Source organism: Neofelis nebulosa, chromosome 12 (genome assembly GCF_028018385.1).
Source record: "Neofelis nebulosa isolate mNeoNeb1 chromosome 12, mNeoNeb1.pri, whole genome shotgun sequence".
Lineage (NCBI taxonomy): Eukaryota > Metazoa > Chordata > Mammalia > Carnivora > Felidae > Neofelis > Neofelis nebulosa.
The window spans coordinates 23,437,615-23,455,684 of NC_080793.1; the positions used below are offsets into that span (position 1 = coordinate 23,437,615).

The 18,070-nt window shown below is 38.4% G+C and overlaps 1 protein-coding gene and 1 long non-coding RNA gene across 2 annotated transcripts in view; one reads left to right on the forward strand and one right to left on the reverse strand.

Moving 5' to 3' along the window:
- The window catches only part of MUSK (muscle associated receptor tyrosine kinase), a 97,552-nt gene that overhangs the window by 15,358 nt on the left and 64,124 nt on the right, over window positions 1–18,070 (reverse strand). Inside the window, exons 8-10 of the mRNA XM_058694595.1 lie at window positions 14,119–14,125; window positions 4,584–4,847; window positions 1,223–1,398 (exon numbers count right to left, since the gene is read on the reverse strand). Of these exons, the coding sequence (XP_058550578.1) occupies window positions 1,223–1,398; window positions 4,584–4,847; window positions 14,119–14,125 (447 nt within the window). The remainder of the gene's footprint in view (window positions 1–1,222; window positions 1,399–4,583; window positions 4,848–14,118; window positions 14,126–18,070) is intronic.
- LOC131491507 (uncharacterized) overlaps window positions 1–18,070 on the forward strand; it is a 100,452-nt gene that overhangs the window by 9,673 nt on the left and 72,709 nt on the right. The gene's annotated exons all lie outside the window — the stretch shown is intronic.

Sequence of the window (18,070 nt, forward strand, 5' to 3'; positions counted from 1 at the left end):
CTCTCTCTTCTCTCTCTGAAAAATAATTAAACATTAAAAAAAACCCCAAACATTTGATTTGACCCTGTAAACTTCATATTGGAAATCAGATGTCTTAAAAAACATATCTTCCAAAGGAAAGATCTCTTGTCACAAATGAAGATCATGAATCGGCTCAATGAAGAAATAAATACTTGTTTTCATCTGTAAATAATTAGATGGTATAAAAATCAAGAATGCAAAATCAGAAGGTGGCATTTTCAGTTGCTTATTTTGTGGCCATTGAAAGGATAAATGAAGTTATAACCTTGGGGTAGGGGATCTCATTTGTATCATTCACTAAATATGCTGCTCTTTATGGCCTAATTAGAAGCTGTAAACTGAGATCTCTGATGATCTTCCTTCATGTTTTACCCCAGTAAGCAGAGGAAAACAGCCTTTGAGAAGGGACGTACATCCTGTTCTGGACATCATGTAGTAGGAGTGTAAATACGCATGCACGAATCCAATTACATACACATAAGGGTTCAAGGGCACAAACAAAATTACTTACTTGTTAAGTTTTCTTTTTTATAATCTGAGGGGGAAAGGATAAAAATTTGTTTTAAATGAGCATCCAGATATCTCACATATTCTGTGAGAGAGTGCTAAGAAATGCAAGTTCTCTTTCAGCTTTTCAGCATACAACTGGTCAACATGCTTTGCATTCGAATGAGAAAGGATTGTGTCATTGAAATTAAACCAGCTGTTAGGGCTAACAACATAGCTCTTTACAAACGAAGTTCATTAAACAACATGCAGCGATTCAGCTTTGTTTTGTGAGATCAGCACTTTCAACCATGTGGCTTATTTTTGCATGCTTAGAAATCTGCTTCGTTGGCTAAGAAGGGGGACTTTATTCTTTTATTCCACTCATCTGACATAATATGAGGTTTCTTAGCCATTCTCTGCACATTCCAAAAACCGTTACAAGCTTTTATAAGATCCCCTTATGAAATAAGATCTTAAGCAGCAGTTAAAAGTGCTCTTTAATTTCTTTTTGAACCAAATGGAGTAAACTCTTATGCTGACCTGTGCAATTAGGGTGGACAGTAGGATTCTGTGATTAGGTCTCTAAAAAGGGCAGAACTCAAAAAATAAGTTAGAAATGCTTAGAAATATTAGGAGATTTAAGCTCACAACTTAGTTTCTTCAAAATAGTAAATTTGTTGTAACCTCTAAAGTATTGAGAGAACTCTGTTACCTAAATATGGCAGTCTGGTGCAGGCCGTGGGGTCCCAGTGCATGCTGGGGAGTTTGGTGCATTCTGGCACGGGGAGCAGGTGCATTCCAGATCTGTAGAGTCCTCTGTGAGTCTTCTCTTCCATTGCCAGCCATTCTTTTGCACAGAAGAGCTCCTTTACTGCCAGGCAGTATTCTCTAAAATATTTCAGGGAGAACAAAACTTGATGAGTCATAGCATATTAAAGCCAAATTGGTGGCAGAGCCTAGATTCTGTATTTTCAAAAATATCATCACAGTACATTGTCTGCTCTTGCAAAAGCATTTTTAAAGGATCCTTTATTGTAAATAATGTGAGACTTTATGAAATATAGTGTATATCCCTGAGACGAAATGCTGTCGTTTGGTTTTCATAGTGTAGCTAACACTACTGAGGGGGAAAAAGAATTTTTAAGCTCAAAAGAAATCCCTGATATGCATTCCCTCATATTCATAGTAAAATAAATACAAAGGCACAGAAACAAGGTGCATTGAGTTTAAAAAATACACATAATAAAAGTCATAGATCATTGTCAATCAGTGTCTAGCCTGAGAGATTCTCCTGTAATCTCAGGGCTAATGGGCAGGGACTGAGGGGCACAGTTGGCCTGTCTGAATGCTTTGCCCATCAGAACAGAAGACATCACCTTCCTGCCAGGTTACAGGAGGGCATATGGTTCCTATCCACCCTGGCCTTGGAGAAGCCACCCCCTGTCCCATTTCCGCATATGCTTCCATCTGAGAAAGTCAGGGTAATGTCTACTTGAATATGAAATGTTATGTTCATTCATGTGTTTTATTGTAAGTGAAGAGACTGAAGAAAGACTAGTTATACTAATTATAATTTTGTGCATTAATACTTATTCAAGCTTATCTTATAAAAAATAGGATAAGACTACATAGGAGAAACCTGGTTAACTCCAAAGTAAGACATTTTGGATTAAAAATAAAAGGAAATTAGAGATTATTAAAGAAATTAGAGATAATAGCAATGTTGTTCATTCAATAGCTAAAGGATTCAGCGAGGAAGGAATTTGTGGTTGTGTATGTATGTGTGTGCATATACATATCTGTGTCATAATGGTGTCTTTTTAAAATAGTCATGCCTACACTGCCACTTTTCTGGGCAACCACCTGTCAGTAAGGGCCAACTGAACATGTGTGGAATGAAAGGGCTTTGCAAATGACTGTGATAGGGTACAATAGGAGTCATGAGAACAACAATAGGATTTTGAATTCTTGATGTATCCGCAGTGGAAGGGAGAGCAGTGAGGCTTTCAAGCCTCTGAAAACCAGAGGAGAGCCTGAAAAACCAGAGGAGAATTACTTAGCTTGCTTCTGCTTATGCCTTGCCCACCCCCCTCCCCGGGATCACACAAACACAACTTTCTGCATTCATACAGCACAGTTAAACTGTGCAAAAATCAATAGGGGGCAGGTGAAAGAAACTCCACAGCCCACATCATGTGGAGGAAGCAAATACCCTGGAAAGCTATTTTTTATTCTAATCGGAAGAACACATTAGAGAAAGGTTTGTTTGTTTTGTTTTGCTTCCATTGCCATGTATTAAAGATGACCCCTATAGAAGAGTCTTTTGCAAGGAAAAAAATCAGGATGAAATGGAAAATAAACTGAAAACTAAGTTAACTTGAACATAGTAGTAACTGAAGAAAATAAAGACCACAAAGAAGTGAAATCAACACCAAAAGTAAAATTGTCATTAAAATCAGTGAAGAAATGTCACTGGAAGACATTGAACAAGTAACAGAGGAAAACTTTACAAGTCCAAACTGAATGCAGACAGAATGCATGAACAGTGAAAATGATGTATGAGGAGACAGCTGAGACGGAAGAGCCAGGAAGAAACCCAGAGTTCGGATAATGTTTCCCAATAAGAAAACTAGAGCACAGAAAAAATGGAAAATACTCAAAGATATACTAAAAGAAAACATTGTTAGGACAAGAAGGAGGTAAACCTGATAATTAAGGTACATTATCCGTTATTTTTATATTAATTATAGAAAAGAAAATAATGAAAAAAGAATTACTCCCAGATGAATTTGACAAGTATTGTGAATCTCAAAGATTAAAAAAGAATCCTCCTACCATTTGGCAAGAGAAAAATATTCCCTACAAAGGAACAAAATTCAGGATTGCCCTATATGTTCTTCATTACAACACAGCCAAAAAACAATTAGAGTGCACAAGATTTTGAGGAAAACTGAATGCAACTTAAGACCTAAATAGTCAGTGAGAAATACACACACACACACACACGATCACAACATTATGGTGAAAAATGTTTACGTGTAATCTTCTAAAAATCATCTACTCTAGCTGAACAAGAGATGAATCAAAATTGAGAACTTAAGAAACAGAAAGATTTTCTATGATACAAATGACAGTGAGCATGAGGGATAAATAACAGAGATCTCTACCAGGTAGTTGGATATATGATGATGCAATCATATGTAAAAGCTAAAAATAATGGCCTGGTTTTATCAAAACAGAGGTGGAAATGTGCTGTGTTGGTAGTTTTCATGTGTTTTCTTCAAAAGCAAACAATGTCCATTTCTAACGTATACCACGGGTTCAACCGATCTTTTAATCCTCTCTCTTTTACAGATGAGGAAACTGGTTAGCCAAGGTCACATGTATCTAGAAAGAAGTACAAATAGTGTTTGAAAATAGTATTCTATTTGGCTCAAAAGCCAGATTGCTTCCTATCTTTTCTCCATAAGAAGTAAATAAAGGCAAAGATAATTCTATCAAATATGGATTTATGAATTTCCATGTTTAAAGAGTATGGGGGTTTTAAAGAAATAACTATTTATTACAACCCCTCCCCCCCACCATGAGAAAGGGTGTTAGTACTTCAGTAAGAGCATTGGGTGGAATGTATTTTAAAATAATATACATATGATATAAAATAATACTCTGAAATGCTCACCAAGATCTCCTATTCATTGGCAAATCATGCTGAAACATTTGAAACGGACATTTTCTCTTCGCTATCTTAGCTTACTCATGAGGTCCATGTTTGTTCAGGTTGTATATATTTATTTCATAGAAAGTAGGGATATTTATGAATATGACAACAATATGAAAAATAGCAAGTATAAGAGAATATTGTACCTTTTATGACATTTTCTAGAAGCTTAGAGTCCTTGTATTATAGGAGGTCATCAGGGAGTTAGATGGTAGGAATTCTGTCCAATTAATTACCTTCTATTTTGGGCAAAAGCCACCTTTTGCCTTTTTTGTTGCACATGACAACTTCTTTTGAAAACTCTTCCTGTTTGCAATCAAAAGAATTTTCCCATGTCTTTCTTCTTTTATTTTACCTGCAAATGGGTGTAGGAGTAGGTACTGCTCCAGGGTTGCATTCTTGGAAGATGTGGTTACACAGCAAAGCCTCAGCAGCTGGCCGGCAAAATGGGCTCACTGCTTTCAGTTCATTCCAGGCCGTGTGAACCAGTAGTTCTTGGGCCTCCTCAGGGTGTGCATAGGAGTTGTTGAAGAAAACAAGAGCGTCTCTGGCCAGGACAGCATTACATACCTCCCCTCTGTACTGGGCGCAGTAGCCTTTGTTATCTTTCTGTAATTTACTGAAAGAAGAAATGAACAACGTACCCAATCACATGGTGTTTCTTAGCCTTCGGTCCATTTTTTTTTTTTTTTTTGATTTCCACCTCTGCATCACAGAAATAGGAGAAGATTGTACTAGCAAATTGGCTGAAATGTTCTATCTGAATACTGTTTTCATTTCCAGCTGTATTTATATCACCTCCAGCTACTCCAGAGGGCTATTATAAGATTGTATGTGAAAATGGATGTGGACAGCTTTGAGAACTATCAAGGACTGAATAGATTTGAGTGTTTTTATTATTTACACTATAAATAGAACTTAACTACTCTTAGGTAAGCCACCTCATATGCTTCTTACAAATGGAGCTGATTTAAGCGAGTAAAAGACATCTTAAAAACATATTCATTGTGATGATTAACAAATGATTAAGCATAATAATTGTGGTGAGCCAGGTTTTTGAACATAGTTTATGTGTTATGATTATTAAATACCTGAGTTTTGTGGAACACGTGCCATCTTTGCAACACCTTCTATCCTCAGATTCTCTCACTCAGACGTCTTCCCAGCATTTCATTAAAGAAGAAAAAGAAACCACATAGGGAGGAGGAAGCTTGGATATGGCTTTCAAAGGAGCTAAGTAGCATCTTTAGCTTTGCTATTTTCTCTTCACATGATTTGGGGAGTGTCATCTGATCACCCAGAGCCCCAAGGTTCTAATTTGTTGAGTGATGTAAGGAATTATTTGGAACTCAGATTGTGTGTTAATGGGTAATATATGAAGAAAAAATCTAAATTCTATAGAGCTAGCACAAAAATAAGGTTAAAAGCTTATCTGCTGTAACAACTGAGGAGAATAATAGGCAGAATGGAAAAATACTGCTGGTACTCTCTGCACTCATCCACTGCCCCCTAGCGGAATGCTGGGAATTAAGATAATGACTCCTATACTCCCCCGTCACATATTTATTGAGCACTTATTATATGTAGACACTGTGACGGTCTCAACATGTTCTTATGCTTTCCATCAGATCTATATTGTTAACAATGACAAAAAACTAAGTTTATTCTCATTTAGATTTGTACAACTGTTGGAACTTCACATTTCATTATCTTTATTTAAAGGATTTTAAGAAAATTAAGTTGGAATTTGTGGGAAATTTTTAAATTGTGAAGAGACCCCATTTGAATTCAAACAATTGATACTTGGATTAGAAACCATCATTGACCAGTGTTTAAAGAAAATCTATTAAATGGTATACAGCTCATTCAGGTAAAACAGTGAATTTTCAAGAAATATTATACTTTGAAATAATGTTTTATAATATAGAATCTTTCTCTAATTCATACTAGCCTTTTACTAATTAGCCAGCATGATTTTATGGCATTACTTCTAGTTCATAGTTCATTTTAAAAGTGAAGGCCTGGGGTGCCTGGATGACTCAGTTGATTGAGCATCTGACCTCATCTCAGGTCATGATCTCCCCACTCCTGAGTTCAAGCCCCACATTCAGCTCTGTGCTGACAGCTCAGAGCCTGGAGCCTGTTTCAGATTCTGTGTCTGCCTCTCTCCGTCTCTCTGCCCTTCCCCCACTCACGCTTTGTTTCCCTCTCTCAAAAATAACTAAGTATTTAAAAAATATTTTTATTTTTATTTATTTATTTAAAAAAAATTTTTTTAACGTTTATTTATTTTTGAGACAGAGAGAGACAGAGCATGAATGGGGGAGGGTCAGAGAGAGGGAGACACAGAATCTGAAACAGGCTCCAGGCTCTGAGCTGTCAGCACAGAGCCCGACGCAGGGCTCGAACTCACGGACGTGAGATCATGACCTGAGCCAAAGTCGGCCGCTTAACCGACTGAACCACCCAGGCGCCCCTAAAAAATATTTTTAAATAAAGGCCTTGAATAAGAAAACAGAAAACTCTCTTGAAAACTTGGGCCAGATAAGGTTGAGCTAACACCCAAGGAAACTTGGCCTATGGTAACACTAAGAAAGTTCAAGAGAAGCAAGGATGCTGGGCTCTAAGAAATTGAAGAATAATACCTAATAACCAGAAATACTTCAAACTGGTTTACCAAATGGTCTCACATATTAATATAATACCTTGGTATAATACCTTGGGGGATAGATAAAAGCAGGCGGGATTCTTTTCATTTAAAACAAAAACCATGTCACGTAAAAGTTAGATATTTCCCCTAGTGTTTCTTGGCTGAACATTATTCATCCAGGTTCTGCCATCACGTATTAACCATTGAATGACTCTCTTTATTTTTCCATAGGTAGTTTTTGAATTAAAAAATTCATGCTTTTTCCTTTAACTATATAAGCAAAAAAAACAAACAAACGGAAAAGGTATACAAAAGAAAAATTAATAAAAATAGCCTCAGAAATGAGGATTAATGGCAATTAATAAGCAATCTCTTTGTGTGTATTTCTCCTGGCTGTCTTAATAAAAGCCAAGAAAAATCTTTGAAACAACCTCAGTTGGCCTGATAGTATTGAGTCCTCATTTATTTATTAGTTACATAATGTGAAAGAAAAAAGAAAAAACAGCAGAGTACGTATTGAATAGAAATGAGATCTTGGTTGTCATTTCGGTTCTTTCTACCAGCTTGCAGAGAAGTAACCTGTGAAAACCCTTTGCCTGCTGGGAAAAAAACCATACAATACAACATACATGGTTCTTACTAATTATCTGTGCCTCTGTGATGTTCCTAGGGGCATTAAAGACTTAGCTTTGGAAATACATCTATGCTAGGATTAGCTGTACAAGGTCAAGGATATACAGGACCAAATACATATATGTTATGTATAATGATATATACACATACACATATACAGAGACTGCCCGGAGTTTCAGAGTTTAAACAACTTTTCTTTTTCCTCTCTCTTTTGCAGACTCATAAACCTGTAATTTTTTGTGGTGATCAAATTTTTAGAGGCAAGAGCCGGAGGCACGTGGGGCCATTGTTCCTCATCCTCCTAACCCTATCACTTAAACGTTTTAACAGGAGCTCACGGCAAAAACTGGGGGACAAGATGAATGCAAAAAATCTCCACGGGTATCTCCCGCTCTCTTTTGCAAATGACGAGACCCCTCCCTGTTCAACTGAAGTTGTGTTTCCCTGCTCACAGCTCTGGGGACTACAAATGGAGCAACCCCGAAAGCAGCGGGTCCTGGCCGTCCTACGAACAGTGGGGCAGAGGTCACAGGGATCTGTTCACAGAATGCTGGTTATTTTGGAATGGTCTGCCGGACAAGCTCCAAAAATGCTGGTTCACATTGCACGTGGAGCCAGTCCCTCTCTTGCCTCTTGACAAATGAAACCTGGCTGACCTCCCTTGCTGTAAAGTTTTTTCTTCTCAGAGACAGCAATGGATATATGATCTCAGGTCCCTCCTTTAACTTAAAACACACAACTCTGCTTGGTCAAACTGAACACTTAAAGGAGCCTCACTACACCTTTAACTCTTATTTCTCTCCACTTTAACAGAGAGGAATCACATCCAGTAGGGCATTTTTTTTTATTTTTAATTTTACTTTTTAAAATTTGCATCCAAATTAGCATATAGTGCAGCAAATGATTTCAGGAGTAGCTTCCTTTTAATGCCCTTACCTGTTCACCAACAATGAAGCAACAGGAAGAGAAATCAAGGAATGGATAGAGCACTTTTAAATGTGATCTTACAGTTTCTACGAAGGAGACCTCTTCTCCCTTTGAACACACATTACTTTGCCCCCGGGGGGGGCACCTGCAGAGGGCCAGCTGAGGCTAGTTTGGGTTAAGGCAGCCCCGCTCCTCCAGTGGAAACTCTCGCACATTTCTCCACCCTCCCTGGGCGGGGCACGGCTGAGAGCTCTCCTCTGGGGCAGCGTTTCCTCCTTATCCTCCGTTTTGCTTGTCCTGGTATCATACCTGCGGTCAGCCAAGGGCCAGAGGCAGATGCTCCTGCTGACGCAGCAGCAGAAGGTCACAGGTCACACCACACTTTCACACCTGCGTCACTCACCTCTTTTTGCCTCCTCTCCTAAGCATTTTGTCCTCTCACAGCATCACAGGACAGGTGAGTGCGGCAAATAAGATAGTCTGAGAGGCCACATTCACAACTTTCGTTACAGTATATCGTTATCATTGTTCTGTCATATTATTACTGTTGTTAATCTCTTACTACACCTAATTTAGAAATTAAAATTTACCACAGGTGTGTATATACAGGAAAAAACCATAGTATATGTAGGGTTCAGGCCTTTCTGTGTTTCAGGCGTCAACTGGGGGGGGGGTCTTGGAACGTATCACCTGTGGATAAGGCGGAACTGCCCTGCAAATGTTCCCTTATGTAGCAACTGCACTTTCCTAACAAGTGTGATGGCGGGTTCAATACCCCTTCCACTGTCCAAAGCAAACTGGAATAATTTTTATTCTTAACTGCCTAGTATCTTTGTATATAATTGATTCTCTAAGGCGGGGGTCAGCAAATAGAATCCACAGATCAAATTCTGCCTACTGCCTGTGAGCTAAGAATGGTGTTGACATTTTTAAGTGAAAAAAATCAAAAGAAGTGAAAATTACATGAAATTCAAATTGCAGTATCCATAAGTAGCATTTTTTTGGAACAGAGTCATGTTCAACCTTTTATGAGTCACCCACGGCTTTTTACCCTGCAGCAGCAGAGCTGAGCAGTTGCAATAGAGACTGTGTGGCCACAAAGCCAAATATATTTAATATCTGGGCCTTTATGGAAGACATTTGCCAACCCCTGCTCTGTGACATAGATCAAATGTCCTTTTGCTGAAATGCCATATCCAGTGTCCTCAAGAAGGACAGGATGTCCTCTGAAAAACACCTCTTGTAGTTCTCCGGGCTGAAATTCATGCCTAGTTTTTGTGTAAAATAAAGATGTAAGGAATGATGATGTAAAGAAGAAAAAGTTTTTAAGTAAAAATTTGAAAATTAATTATATTAGCCAAATATATAAACACTGTGTATTTTACATGTTTGTACATATATCAGTTATAATCAGTAAATACATAAGCATATATAGTGTTACATATACTGTATATAGTGTATGTACATAATATATAGTTGTATATACAGTGTAAGTATATTTAGAATCATCCTGTAAATATATTTTTGTATCCTGCATTTAAAAAAATTTATTTTGAGAGAGGGAGGGTGCACGCATGTGCGTGGGGCAGAGAGAGAGGGAGAGAGAATCGCAAGCAGGCTCCATGCTGACAGCCAATGTGGGGCTTGATCTCACCAACCATGAGGTCATGACCTGAGCTGAAATCAAGAGTCCGACGCTCAATAGATTGAGCTGCCCAGGCACTCCTATATCCTGCATTTTTACTTAGCCTGATATTATAAACATTTACCTGTTCTATTATAGTTTTTCAAAAGCATGGTTTTTAATCACAACAGTTTCCCTTATTGGTAGATACTGACATTACTCATAAATTTCACTAACAAATATAATACTGTTTTCAGTTTTGTTGCTCATACACTTATTATTTTCTTAAAATAGATTGCTAAAAGTGGGTTTATCCAATCAATAGCTACAGCCGTCTTCAGGTTCTTAATAAAAACTGCCAAATGCTCTCTAGGGAGGTTACAGCAGTTTTCCCTCTACCAGCAGTTCGAGAGTGCTTACGTTACCACAGGTGAAAAATAGTATGGACTTTTTCTTTAGCTTTAAATTTTTCATTTGCATTTACTTGCATTTGAATGATTTATTTCTGTCCTTGAGTCCTTGGAATTTGTTCATGCTTCCATTATTAGGTTGTCTTGTAGTTAATCTGTGTGTGTGCACGTACACCCCTAGTAAAATGTAAATTCCTTGGGGGCAGTGAATACATACAAGTTGTTTTGTTTTTCTGCATTCCAATATAATGTCAGAAATAGAGTGAGTGGTTTAAAAATGTATAGGAAGGGATGCCTGGGTGGCTCAGTTGGTTGAGTGTTTGACTTCAGCTTAAGTCATGATCTCACGGTTGGTGCGTTTGAGCCCCGCGTCGGGCTCTGTGCTGACAGCTCAGAGCCTGGAGCCTGCTTCAGATTCTCTGTTTCCCTCTGTGTCTGCCCCTCTGCTGCTCGTGCTCTGTCTCTCTCTCTCAAAAATAAACATTAAAAATAAATAAATAAAAATGCATAGGAAGGACAGGAGGAATGAATGGCATGTGAAGGAAAGATGGCATCTCTTTTCTTGGTAGCCCGTGTTTTAATTTAACTTTTACCACATTTATGTTGTATATCTGTTCAGTAGATACTCAGTTTCACTGTAGAATCCTTGGGGACAGGACTATCTCTTAGAACTGTGATAAGGCAATGAATGCATCAAAACTGCATGAATTGGCACAAGATTGAGAACTAACCAAGTTTTCTAATGCAATGACTTATTTTATTCCATGGACTTAGAATCAGTGGTTGGAGTTCTAGGTCCTGCTCAGTAACTGTGCTATCTGGGTTAGTAGAGTAGTGACCAGTCTATGTTCTTGAGTCTGTCTACCTGAGCTCAGATTGACAGCTTTATAGTTTGCCAGCTGTGTGGTCTGGACAGCTCCTAGTGTATCAGGTTCCTTCTATTAAAGAATAGGAATACTCAGAGGTCTTGGCCTATAAAGTCACTGAAATGTTAATATGAAAAAAAAGTGGTGATCATAAATGTCACCACAACACATGTATTATAATTATCAGTATTATTGATAATTCTGAATTTCAGTTTTGTTACTTGTAAAATTAGATGAAAAGTTATGACACTTCAGAGTTTTATGAAAGTCCATCAATTTTACTGAAAATAAAACACTGTAAGTTGCAAAATATTATATTACAAGGTGATACTTTCTTATCTACAGGATAAAACTATGAGTGGAAATTGGGAAGTCTGTTCTGGGTTCAATTTCCAAGCCTGTCACTTACTATTTGTGTAAGTCACTGGAACTCTCCAGTTCAAAGAAACTCTCTTAGTTCCTATTCTGTACGCTAGGAGTTAATAATAGTACCTATTTCATAGGGAAGTCCTGAGGATAAATTTAATTCTTTTAATGTTTATTTTATTTTTGAGAGACAGAGACAGAGTGTGATGGGAGGAGAGGCAGAGAGAGGGGGACACAGAATCCGAAGCAGGCTTCAGGCTCTGAGCTGTCAGCACAGAGCTCGATGCAGGGGTTGAACCCATGAGCCGTGAGATCATGCTCTGAGCTGAGATCAGACGCTCAACCAACTGAGCCACCCATGTGCCCCAGGATAAATTTAAATAATGCATGTAAAGTTCTTAGCACAGTGTCTGATGCATACATAGTAAGTATTCAATAGACTTTACCTATCTTCATTAGAAGGTTTCTGAAAGATTACAGTATTTGGCAAATAGCAATAAATGGCAAACAAGAAATCACAACAAAACATGATGTGACAGAGATATCTTACCTCCATTCTATTAACAGGAAAGGAAGGCCCCACAGGAAATCACATTAAAGGGGAAAAGAAACAAAAGTTAGTACATTTTAACCTTAAGATTTGCAAGAAATAGCTTTGATATCTCTAATTCCTAAGTTTCTGGAAAGTTCTCTTCAGTTAGGATGCCAGACACTGCATTAACAGGCATATTTGGAGGAGATGAAGAGCAAACAGGGTCTCCAGGAACTATCCTTTTCAGGCTGGGTCCACCTCAGCCATTATCAGCCCAGGCAGCTTTAAATTCCTAGCCACCAAGGGACTTTGTATCAAGCCTGAAGGTGACAGACCAGCCTATATAAAGCACCCACGGGACCCAAACCACAAGACAACTCTGCCACTGGGCAGATAGAAAAGAGGAAAGGAGTCATCAGGAAATTCTTCTAGAGAAAATGGTATATAATTTGGAGGGGTAAAGGCAGGTTCTAATAGCAGCTGAGCAGAGAAACCTGTTGAAATACCAGAGGCCAAGGTTATGTATATGAAAGAGCCCTCAATTTGAGATATAAAAGGAGGATTCAATACCGTGAAGATGTGCCAGTCAGTGCCAAAGAGAACCCAGCCATAGTACTTGGGAGGAGGTACTCAGCTTAGATAGGCTTCTATTTTGTGGACAAGCAAGGAAAGAAAAATGAAACTCATTTAAGGATGCTTGGTTGTCTTGAGAATATTAACAGAATCAGAGGGCCTTCCATGTGTTTCTAACAGATATTCCCCCAGTCACATTTTGTTTTGGGAGGAGGGTGGGGAGCAGGCGGGGATTCCAAGAACGTCGTAATTATAAATAAGTGCTTTGATTTCAAAACTAGATTTTTTAAAATTCCCAAAATTTCCAACAGTCGTCAATATGTTCAGTATCCTTAAATTTATCTGGAAAAGTCAGTAAAATTTTGGCTGTCTTCTAAAACACACAGTAAACTTTAATATGAGAAAGCTGCCCAATTGTAAAAAGAATGCTCGCTCCTTATGCCTAACTGCAGGACAGCTGGTAGCAATTTAGTGTGGCTACTGGCTGTTACTCGTATATTCTTTTCCCTTTCATTTCAAACAAAAACAAACACCTTTAATCAGTTTGAAACCAGATAGCCACCACCAAGCACGAGGGCGCAGTGCTGTTTTGTTGGTAAGAGCACTCTACCTATCCTGGACGAAGCACTGAGTGATAGAGGTGGTCACGCGCCCCTACTCATCACCATGTGTCTCTTTATTGGGAAGAACATTGCAGGGACACGGGAATGTGACTATAAGACATGAGAGAGACCATGACCCATGGTAGTTAGTACATTCAGTTAGCTATATCCATTGTGAAAATATTTCAAACTTCCTTTTTTTTTTTTTTTTTTTCCTTCGGTAATAGTGTGAAACATCAACTCCTAAAATACAGAGTCGAAAAATATGTGGTCCGTTGTGGGCGTGGGGAACTCCAATACTACCACATCGTATTTCTCCCTATGCCTATTTTTGGATATGCTACATATATATTTATTTGAGTTTTAAATTGAGTGACTGGACACCCCAGACCCTGAGGTCAGTCCAAAGAAGGGGCATTGCAAATGGTGGGGATTAGAGTGAGTGGCTTATATTAGAGGAGGGATGGGAACACAGACTCATTCCTATACTCTCAGGCTGGCTAAAGATAGACAGAACTCGGAACCTCAGTCTTACAGGAGGGACCTGTTGATGCCACTGAGAATGGAAAATACAAGCTTTTCCTCCCCTGCACCCCTGGGTCTATTTTTTCACCAGCTTTATGGAGACATAATTGACATATGATGTTAAGTTGAAGGTATATACTTATATAATGCAAAATGATTACCATCTTAGCATTAGCTAACACCTCCATTCTGTCACATAATTACCATTTCTTTTTTGTGGTGAGGACACTTAAGATCTATTCTCATAGCAACTTTCAGTATAATACAGTATTATTAACTATAATCACTTATTCCCAAAACTTATTCATCTCATAACTGGAAGTGTGTACCCTTTGACCAACATCTGTTTCCCTCCACCACCCAGCATGGCGTAACTACCACTGTATTCTCTGTTTCTATGAGTTAGACTTTTTCAGATTCCACATATTAGTGATATATATCTGTCTTTCTCTGACTTCCATCACTTAGCATAATGCCCTCAAGTGACATTCATGTTGTCACAAGTAGCCAGATTTCCTTTTTTATCATGGCTGCATAGTATCCCATTGTATGTATATATGTATATGAGATACTAGAAGATATATGATAAGATATTATATATATGTATATATGTTCCTTATCCATTTGTTGACAGAAGCTTAGGTTGCTTCCATATCTTGTAACTGGTATCTACTGTTTCCATATGCTGTGAATAATGGTGCAACAACTACGAGAATGCAGATACCTCTTTGATGTCCTGGTTTTTTTCCTTTGGATGGATACCCAGTAGTGGAGTTGCCGGATCATATGTTACCTCTATTTTTAATTTCTTGAGAACCTTCCATTCTGTTTTCCATAGTGGCTGAACCAATTTACATTCCCACCAACAGTGCACAAGGGTTTTCTTTTCTCCACATCCTTGCCAACACTTATTAACTCTCATCTTTTTTTGGATAGTGATTCTAATAGGTATGAGGTAACACCTCATTGTGATTTTGATTTGCATTTCCCTGATGATTAGTGATGTTGAGCACCTCTTCATCTACCTGTTTGCCATCTATATGTCTTCTTTAGGAAAATGTTCAGACCCATTGCCCATTTTTTTTAAATGGAATTGTTTGTCTTTTGCTCTTGAGTTGTATGAGCTCTTTATATATTTTGGATATTAACCCCTTCTCAGATATTCTCAGATATTTGAGAATATTTGCTCCCATTTCATAGGAAGCCTTTTCATTTTTTTTTTTTTTAATTTTTTTTTTTTCAACGTTTTTTATTTATTTTTGGGACAGAGAGAGACAGAGCATGAACGGGGGAGGGGCAGAGAGAGAGGGAGACACAGAATCGGAAACAGGCTCCAGGCTCCGAGCCATCAGCCCAGAGCCTGACGCGGGGCTCGAACTCAGGGACCGCGAGATCGTGACCTGGCTGAAGTCGGACGCTTAACCGACTGCGCCACCCAGGCGCCCCAGGAAGCCTTTTCATTTTGTTGATGGCTTCCTTTGTTGTGCAGAAGCCTTTTAGTTTGATGTAATCCCATTGGCTTATTTTTGATCATTTTTTTTGCTTGTGCTTTTGGTGACATATATCCAAAAAGACATCACCAAGACTTATGTCAAAGAGCTTACTGCTTATGTTTTTTTTCAGGTCTTATGTTTAGGACTTTAATCAATTTTGAGTTGCTTTTCGTGTGTGGTATAAGGTAGGGGTCCAGTTTCATTCTTTTGTATGGTTATCCAGTTTTCCCAGTACCATTTATTGAAAAGACTGTTCTTCCCCCATTGTGTATTCTTGGCTTCTTTGTAGTAAATTAATTGACTATATACATGGGAGTTTATTTCTGGGCTCTTGAGTCCATTGGTCTGTGTCTGTTTTTATGCCAATTTCATACTATTTTGAATTTTATAGCTTTGTAATATAGTTTGAAATCAGGAAATGTGATGTCTCCAGCTTTGTTGTTCTTTCTCAGGATTGCTTTGGCTGTTCATGATCTTTTGTGATCCCATACAAATTTTAGGATTGTTTGTTCTATTTCTGTGAAAAATGCCATGGGAATGTTAATAGGTATTGCATTGAATCTGTAGCTTGCTTTGAGTGATATGGACATTTTAACAATGTTAATTCTTCTGATTCATAAAATAGGATATCTTTTTATTTTTGTCTTCAATTTCTTTCATCAAAATCTTTTCTTTTAGTTTTCAGCATTCAGGTCTTTTACCTTCTCAGTGAAACTTATTGCTAAGTATTTTATTGTTTTTGATGTCATTGTAAATGGGAGGATTTTCTTTTCTTTCTCAGATGTTTTGTTGTTAGTGTATAAAAACACATCTGATTTCTATATGTTGATTTGTATGCTGCAACTTTACTGGACTTGTTGATTAGTTCTAATGGTTTTTTGGTGGAGTCTAGGATTTTCACTATGTAAGATCCTGTCATCTGCAGGCAGATAATTTTACTTCTTCCTTTTCTTTTTTTAAATTTTAAAAGTGTTTTATTTATTTTTGAGAGACAGACAGAGACAGAGAGAGAGAGACAAAGACAGAGTACAAGTGGGGGAGGGCAGAGAGAGAGAGGGAGACAGAGAATCTGAAGCAGGCTCCAGGCTCTGAGCTGTCATCACAGAGCCCAATGTAGGGCTTAAACTTGTGAACTGCGAGATCATGACCTGAGCCAAAGTCGGACGCTTAACAGGCTGAACCACCCAGGTGCCCCTCTTCTTCCTTTTCAATTTGGATGCCTTTTATTTTTTTTCATTGCCTAACTGCTCTAGCTAGGACTTCTAGTACTATGTTGAATAGAAGTGGTGATAGTGGGTACCCTTGTCTTGTTCCTGATTTTAGAGGAAAAGCTTTCAACCTCTCACCATTGAGTATGATGGCTGTGGGTTTGCCATAGATGGCTTTTATTGTGTTGAGGTATGTTCCTTCTATATCTAGTTCGTTGAGCATTTTTATCATGAAAGGATATGGCACTTTTTCAAATGCATTTCTGCATCTATTCAGATGATCATAGGGTTTTTATCTTTGCATGAATGTGGCGTATCACATTTATTTAATTGCATATGTTGGACCATCCCTGCATCCTAGGGATCAATCCCACTTGGTCATGATGAGTGCCTTTTTTTGTTTTTGTATTTTATTTTGGAGAGACAGAGAGAGAGAGCAAGCAGGGGAGAGGGGCAGAGGGAGAGAGAAAATATTAAGCAGGCTCCATGCTCAGCACAGAGACAGATGTGGAGCTCGATCCCACAATCCTAGGATCATGACCTGAGCCGACATCAAGAGTCGGATGCCCAACTGATGGAGCACCCTGATAAGTGCTCTTTTTAATATGTTAATGAATTTGACTTGCTAATATTTTGCTAAGAATTTTTGCATCCGTATTCGTCAGGGAAAGTGGTCTGTAGTTTCCTTGTTGTATCCTTTAATCTGACTTTGGTGTCAGGGTAATGCTGGCCTTGTAAAATGAGTCTTGTAGCATTTCTCCCTCTTCAGTTTTTGGAAGAGTGTGAGAAGCATCGGTGGTAATTCTTCTTTAAATGTTTGGTAGAAATAGTACCTGTGCCTATTTTGGTGGCACCTGGCTCAGAATGATGCTCATTACAGGGATCATGGGCTGTCTTGTTGGTCTCTGTCATAGGGCCGAGGGTTCTAATGACAAAGAGAAGGCACCTGGCCAAATACCCAGCATCCTGGTGATTTTAAATTGTAACTTGAGCCTTTCAAGGTTGTGGCTGGAAGGAAATGCAACTTCCTGGTTCATAGGGAGAGGTTCCAAAAGTTCTCCTGACTTCGTTTGATGACTAACAGCAAATGTAAATGAGTCAGAAAGAAGTCTATCACATTTCTCGAACAACATATAAGGATTTGGACATACACATGGAAGAGTTTTGGGAAAATGAAGGCTGATCTTTATTTTTTTGTTTCCCTTCACGCGCTAGAAATATCATTAGACATAATCCTGAGCACCACATCAGATTTTGCCATTCCCAGTTTTCCTGCTGGGATGAGTAAATAAACAGATGGAGTAAAAGCTTCAAAGTGAAACACAGAGAATGTGACAAAGGAGGCCGTTGACTACAGAACACTAGGGGAGGATGGGGATGGCTGACATGAGAGCAAGGAGAGTTTGGGTAAGGAAGCATTGCCAGAGAGTCAA